The sequence below is a fragment of the Carassius carassius genome, chromosome 37, assembly GCF_963082965.1.
Source record: "Carassius carassius chromosome 37, fCarCar2.1, whole genome shotgun sequence".
NCBI lineage: Eukaryota > Metazoa > Chordata > Actinopteri > Cypriniformes > Cyprinidae > Carassius > Carassius carassius.
The window spans coordinates 24,887,859-24,896,006 of NC_081791.1; the positions used below are offsets into that span (position 1 = coordinate 24,887,859).

At 37.6% G+C, this 8,148-nt stretch overlaps 1 protein-coding gene across 2 annotated transcripts in view; it reads right to left on the reverse strand.

The window, feature by feature from the left end:
• The window catches only part of LOC132117784 (growth hormone-releasing hormone receptor-like), a 35,787-nt gene extending 29,930 nt beyond the window's left edge, over positions 1–5,857 (reverse strand). For both annotated transcript variants that reach the window (XM_059527090.1, XM_059527091.1), the window contains exon 1: positions 5,798–5,857. In XM_059527090.1, coding sequence (XP_059383073.1) covers positions 5,798–5,845 — 48 coding nt within the window. In that variant the 5' untranslated portion in view covers positions 5,846–5,857. The remainder of the gene's footprint in view (positions 1–5,797) is intronic.
• Positions 5,858–8,148: the final 2,291 nt, after the last annotated feature.

Sequence of the window (8,148 nt, forward strand, 5' to 3'; positions counted from 1 at the left end):
ATTTTTCATGCAAGCTGCCAATGCTTTGGCTGTTAGCTGTAAGGTAATCTAGTTTATGGATACAAGACTCTGGGATAGTGGTAACATCAAGACTCAGGGTTAGTTATAACATCAATAAAACATTTTAGAACTTAGTCCAAACAATTTTGTTTTATTTATAGGTTTTCAGTATGCCTTTCAGGTCTTGGAAGAAAAAGTCCAGGCCAAGGGGTATCTCATATTATGAAGAAAATTATGTTTTAATTAAGTCAGTGCTGAATAGAAAGTTTCACATTTAATTTGTTTTTGTTTTTTTTCATAATCCTTGTTGCATAATGTTACATCTCTCCCAGGTGGATATCATATCGTCACATCTCACCCCAGGGTATGTTACAACTAACCTGGGCCTGGTTCCCCAAAATGTTCTTATCGCCAAGTAGTTCTTAACCTATTCCTTAACCTCTCTCGCTAAGTATATCTTTTGTAAGTCACACTTTCGTAAGGTTGGTCTGGACCATTCGTAAGCTCTCTCTTAGCGTTGTTTGAGCTCAAGACGCTAGTCTTTAGAAATCAGCGCAGTGCAGTAAAAGTCAAACTATGGTATGTTGACAATGTTGTGGCTCAACAATGATTTTATGTTATGGACATTTTAAGACTCATAATAAAATATGTTCGCAATGGATACAGGCCTATTTATGAAGTTGACTTTATGTGCCGTTTAGTCAATTTTTATATTCCGAAAAAAACTTAATAGGCCGCTGCATATACAAAATAAAACCCCTTAACCATAAAAAATTCTAACAAAAGGTTTCTCAGCTGTTTTTTTAAGTATTGGGTGTCCTTAATAACATACTAAAAGTTTACCAAAGTTTGACCACTAGAAAGGTGTTATTTTCAAGATGGCGTCCAAGATGGGCAGGGAGACCTTAAAATATCCTAACTCCTTCATTATTTGACTTAGTCAAGTAATCTTAGTGTCTAACCCCATGTTTTCTGGGTCTATGAATCCATTGGACCTGTCTAAATTGCACTGACATGATTACATACTTATGGAATACATGTTTTTGTGAGAATACTGTAAGGTTTTATCATTATTTGGGGTGAACCAGAGATGTAAACAATTTAGCCTATGTCATATAACTCCTACTCAGTATCAGTTTTTTTGCTAAAACACAGACTTTACATTCAATGTAAAAGTTATTGCATCCAAAAGTAACTTAAATTGGAGTTGTATAACTGTGATCATAAACAACCCTGTATTAGCCTGAACAGCCTGTGTGTGAAACCTCTAAAATGGTCACTCATTTCAATTTTAATAAGGTAATACATATGTAATGCATCCTCTATAGATGTTTTGAGTATAAAGGTGGCATTATACTAAACCCAACAAAACTAAATTCACAATTTTCAGCGATTCAGACGATGGTAGAAAAAATACTGACATTTGATATTGCTTGACTCATTGTAATGTTGTTGGCAGCACAGTGTATACCATTTTGCTCAAACAAAATTCATCCTTGACTACTTAAAAAAATGAAAATTTATTTTTATTTTTTGTAATTTAATTCAAAATAGTAAACGATTGTTTTCTAGAATCATTGCACACAAACAGAAATATTTCAAGAGTTTCTTGTTTTAATTCTGTTTGTTACGACTTACAGCTTAGGAAAATAAAAAATTCAGTATCTCAAAAAATTTGAATATTCCATTTTGAGCTTGATTAGTTTTATTAATTACGAGTATAAATACTGGGCACCTCCTGGGCTAGTTCAGAAAATGCAACCACAATTATGGGAAAGACTACTGACTTGACAGTTGTCCAGAAGACAATCATCAAAACCCTCCACAAGGAGGGTAAGCCACAGAAGGTCATTACTGAAAGGGCTGGCTGTTCACAGAGTGTTGTATCAAAATATATTTATAGAAAGTTGACTGGAAGGAAAAAGTAGGTAGGAGGTAGGAAAAGGTGCACAAGCAACAGAGATGACCACAGCCTTGGGAAGATGGTCAGGAAAAGCAGATTCAAGAACTTCGGAAAGCTACACAAGGAGTGGACTGAAGCCGGAGTCAGCGCATCAAGAGTCATCACGCTCAGACATCTTCAAGAAAAGGGCTACAGCTGTCACATTCCTAAAACCAAGCCACTCCTGAACCAGAAAAAAAAACATCAGAAGCATTTCACCTGGGGTAAGGAGGAAAAGAACTGGACTGTTGCTCCGTGGTCCACAGTCCTCTTTTCAGATGAAAGTAAATCTTGCATTTCATTTGGAAATCAAGGTCTGGAGTCTGGAGGAAGACTGGAGAGACGCAGAATCCAAAGTCCAGTGTGAAGTTTCTGAAGTCATTGATGATATGAGTGCCGTGACGTCTGCTGGTGTTGGTTCATTATGTTTTATCAAGTCCAAAGTCAATGCAGCCATCTACCAGGAGATTTTGTAGCACTTTATGCTTCCATCTGCTGACAAGCTTTATGGAGATGCTGATTTAATTTTGCAGCAGGAATTTAGCTCCTATGTCAGGGATCTAGGAGGGAGGACCCAATTGCAGTGTAAGGTAATAAGGTTTTATTGACAAAACAGACTGATACAAGAGGGTAGTGAAGTGAACAATTGATACCACAACAGGAAAACAGTAAACAGGAACAGGTAGGGGACGCCACTGGGAAAGCTTCAGGAAACAACTGGCAGAATACTTGGCAACAGAGGGGGCAGCAAGACCAGGCTGATGTAGAAGACCACACAAGGCACCATAGAGCAGAGCTCAGACACATGTTGACCACTGACTCTGAAACGGACCAAGTGCCAGGTAGGTAGAACCAGGGCAGGACACACAGGGACAGGTCAGGAACTCGAACACAAGACTAGACAGGACAAAGCTCCACAAAAACACATATTAAACTCAAGGAAAGATATAAGCCAATGAACTAATAAAAGGTTAAGTAACAATATAAGAAATTACCAATTTAACCAACTTAGAGAATAATCGAACAAAACCAAGAATCAAGACTAGAAAAACTAAATAAATATTACAAATAAAAGCCAAAAGCAAGAACAAACAAATTATTAAAAATAAGGAGCAAGACACATAGAACTACAAGGACTAGACAAGGGCACAAGACCAACCAGACAAGGAGACACGGACACATATTCAGCCACATTCAGAGACAGAGGGGGTGAGAATGACCATGAACCAGCAAACACAAAGTGCTAGGGGCACTTTAAATAGGGAGGAAAATACATGAGGGACAGGTGAGCACAATAAGACTAAGGCTAACAAGAGGGTGTGGTAAAAAGGAAACAAGGAGGAGGGGCTAAAGGAGCACATGGCCGAGAAAATAACTAACAAGGCCATGTGCTGACACTAGACACAAGAACCAAAACATAAAACAAAGTGACAATGCAAAACCCTGACAACCTACCCACAGTGCCAAAGTACCACTTCCAAGTGATTTGCTGACCATGATATTACTGTGCTTGATTGGCCAGCCAATTCACCTGACCTGAATCAAACAGAGAATCTATGGGGTATTGTGAAGAGGAAGATAAGTAACATCTGAAAAACAATACAGAGGAGCTGAAGGCCGTTATCAAAACAACCTGGAGTGCCACAGACAGTAATTGCAAAAGGAGCCCCAACCAAGTATTGAGTGCATAATTAAACCTACTTTGGAGATCTTGAACATTTCTGTTTTGTAAATCTCTTTTTGATTGATCTTTGAGAAAATATTCTAATTTTTTGAGATACTGAAGCTGTAAGTATTAACCATCAGAACTCAGACAAAAAACTCTTTAAATATTTCAGTCTTTTTTAAAAAAAAGTTTGCTTTTTTAAATTAAATTACCAAAAAATAAAGAACTTTTCCATGATATTCTATTTTTTTTTTTTTTACATGTACCTGTACTTAAGGGAAATTGTACATATTTTTCCCATAAATATGCTTGTAACCAATTGCTTTAATATATAATTGGACTTGTAATCACTTATCTATCATGCAAATATGCTAATTAGAATATTACATGGCCAAAACATGTATCAGGCACCAATATTTCTGGTCTAGGAGGAATACAAAGGAGTAATGGTCATTTTAAGGACCTGGCGGCTGCCATTTTGAAAACGGGGCATTTCTTGGAGTCAAACTTTGGTAAACTTTTAGTATGATTTTAAGTACATTTGATACTACTGTAAACCACTGAGAAACGTTTTGTTAGAATTTTTTGGGGTCAAGACATAAATGCAGCTGACTATAAGCCCTTTTGACATTTTGCCTGACGTGGCTATATTAAAAAATATATTTTATTTTATTTTATTTTTTTGCTACAGAGAGCTTCATCGAGGTCGTGGGAGAGGGCTACGGCCTAATCAAGACCTCGGTGTGGAGGTGGGTCCACACTGTCACCAAAGCCCTTCTGCGCCATGCCGGGAATTACATCCTGGTGGATGGCCCTCTCATCCCTATCGCCAATCCATCAGTGATTGATCAGGCGTACATATCGCGAAAGGGATACGCGGCCATAAACGTGCAGGTTATAGTGGACCATAGGGGTGTGATCTCTGATTTGGTGGCAAGGTCCAGCAATACTTCAAGTTCCTCCGACGAGAAGCTTGGTGTCCTTTTTTTTACGTTGCTTCACCACCATATTCTGTATCTCTCTCTGTTCATTGTAGATAGGTTGCTTTTTATTGAAAACATTAACCAATGGCAATCAATACCGCATTAAACAAAAGTAACTGCAGCTGCTTGTCAATCAATTCTGATTGTAAAGTACATTACCATTAATATAAAAGTGTATTACATAATTTTTAGAAGTCGTTAAACCCATGTCAAGAAGCAGCACAAGTGGCACTACAGGATAAGGAGGGTGGATGATTAGCGAGGGATTCCCCGGTTCGTCTAACCGTCACAACATATCGTGTGAACATATTACTGACCATTTGATAATTTAATTTATACTGTATATTTTACTGATAACTCAAACTATGTTAAAAATGTTACCGGAATAATTTGAGGAATGTTTCATTTGCATATAACGGGTTATATTTCTTAACGCTGTAATGCACCTTCGCGTGAAGAGGAAAATCGATTCCTTAGCAATTGATGCCAACTAATTCAGCACCTTCACTCGGGACAGCGCTCTTGTAACGTCGGACGTAGAGGCAGCGTGCTAAGAAGCTTCCTAAGGGACACTTCGGGGAACACACTTAGGGACATAAACAACTTTGGTAAAATATATCTTTCGAGGTCTTCTTAGCGCGCTAAGAGTGAGCGTTATCGGGGAACCGGGCCCTGGACTATGTAGTGAATTTGAACATTTCACTCTTTGTGTTTGAAACCAAACTACGCATTTCTGTGTGTGCTGCAAAGACAACAGCCGTGCCATTTACGCACTTGTAACTAGTATGAATCACATTTTAAAGAGTCTTCTTGATTGCCCACGTATTCTAATTGGCTCCACCGTCTTTTTCGATATTTAATGAAACAGGTGTGGATAAAGAAAACATTTACTCCACCTCTGATGCAGCGCATCATCTGGTGTGCAAACGTGCACTATAATGAATTAAGATTGCGATCATATTTTCACAGAGCCCAAAATAATATGTTGCAAAAAATTACAAAGTTAGTACAGGAGATACGGAGAAAACACAAAGCTCAGTCTTCGTTCTTAACACGTTATATATATAATTAGCCTGCCAGACCACAAACAACCGATTAAAAGTATGCCCTAGTTATGAAGATGCTTCTCACACAAATGTGCATTGTAAAAAGTGCATTCCACGACTGTGAATGGGTGAATAAATACACGAGGTTGTGCGTACTCACAGTTGTAAAAGATGACAACCACAGGATCCCGCGAGCCCACGAGCGCATGTCTCCAGTCGTGTCCACAGCGCGCGCTGACAACAGTATTTGGATCAAATGCTTTATAGACTGACTCTGACCAATCAGAGGAGAGAGAGCACATCATTCATAATCCAGCACAGGGCGCGTTAAAACCATTGCATCTCTGCTGCAGACAGGAATTCGAACACTCCTCAAACCAGACAGACAAGAACCTGACAGGTCTGTAGTCATTTAGAGCTGTGATCCTTTTTTTTAAAGGGGGGGGAGGGGGATGGGGGCAAAGCTCCGGACGGCGTGATTGACACTGCTTACTGTTAATGTAGCAGTGGTCCAGAATGTTCTCCTCTCTGGTAGGACATTTAATAGATTGTCTGTATTTGGGGAGTCCAATTGTGAGGTTTCCTTTGTTAAAGTCACCAAGGACAATAACAAGAGTCCGTGTGTGTGCGCTCCTCCGCGCACAGTATCTGTTCGGCACAAAGTGATGCGAAATGGGCGTCCTTAATTTATTAAGTCAATGTACTTTTTTAAATTCACTTCAATGGTGGACTCAGTATTTTTTGGTAAATCTAAAGAAATTAATAGCATTTTTAAAAAATATTTAACGATGTACACTTACAGGAAATGTATTTACTCTCCCAGAAAATGTAATCTACATGGAGAAGGTCGCCCCTCATGCTGACATCACATGACCAGCGACGTCGCACAAACCACCAAATTATTAGCAGAAATATGATCTATAGATCTAGTGAGCAACACATCACATAATCTTCCCAATAGAGATGAAGCGGCCTCAATTAGGCCTAGTCATAAAAATATAAAAAGTCTGTTTATCATCATGTGCATGCATACAGACAAGTGATTGCTTATAAACAAGGACATTTATACACTTAACATTATACAAAACAACTTTATTACACTTAAAGGGTTCTGCAATTTGTAAACATTGCGCTGTGATTGCATAGATTCACAGATATTAAATTCAGTGACATTCATTATGTATTCACAATATCCTGAACAACTGCTTTTAAAAAGTACCTTCAAAAGCATCAGTTTATTTAAAATACCATTTTAAAACTCTTGCAAAAGAACAAGTCCTATTAGGAAAGTATTTAAAATTGCACAGTTCAAACAGGAGCTTGAGATATAAATATATAAACAGATCTTCAGCGCAGCAGTCTTGTTCAGCTTTGTCACCTGGAAAATTATGTGAGCCATACACCTGAATAAACACGTGTGTCCTGCATTTGTGCTTTAGATGTTGCATAAAATAACTAAACAAAGTGAGATAGTTCATTAAATGCACATTTAACAGTCTTAGTGTTCATATTACTAATGTTTGATGATGTACCAGGATGAGGATTCAGTGATGCATATACAGAAATGAGGCATTAAAATTGAACATGCCAAAAAATATGATGTATCTGAGCATCAGTAAACCAATTATATCAGATCAAAAAACTGAGCCTTCTATTCGCAAACACATTACTGCATGGAGTCGATTCAATTTTAAAAAGTGCCATTTATGTATTTATAAATGGTGAATATAAAACAATATAGCTGACCCAAGAATAGTGAGTACCGTAGTTAAATAGTTCTACTGCTGTCTTACCAGTGACAATCTGACCTAGTTGGTGGGGACCATAAAAAGTAAAAAATTTAAAAATTAAAAATAAAAACGGATATACTATTGCAGGACTCTGTCATGACACAATATCTTAGCATCCAGCTTTGTTTTAAGAACCATAGTTGTACCTTGTATGACATTTTTTTATGATTTAAAAAAAAAAACCTCATCTGTATTGGAAGTGTAGTGTGATATCTTTTCAAAGAATATTTCACCCAAAATTAAAATTAGCTAAAAATGTACTCACCCTAAGGCCACTCAAGATGGATGTAGATGAGTTTGCTACTTCATAGGAACAGATTTGGAGAAATGTAGCATTATGTGACTTGCTCACCAGTGGATTCTCTGCAGTGAATGGGTGCCGTCCGAATAAGAGTCCAAATAGATGATAAAAATATCACAATAATCCACAAGTTATCCACACCACTCCAGACCATCAATTAACATCTTGTCAGTTAAAAAAAGCTGCATGTTTGAAAGAAACAACTCTATCATTAAGAGACTGTTGCTTCTGGACAAATTGAGTCCATAATCCATAGTAAGTTTCTGCAGTGAAAAAGTCAATTTCTTGTCATCTCACATCAAAATCCACACACATATTTGAAAAGAACACTTTTGGACTAGTTTCACTTGCAAATGGTGCTTGATCTGTGCATATTCACTCCCGATTTACATTTTTCACTGGAAGAAACAATATTATTTA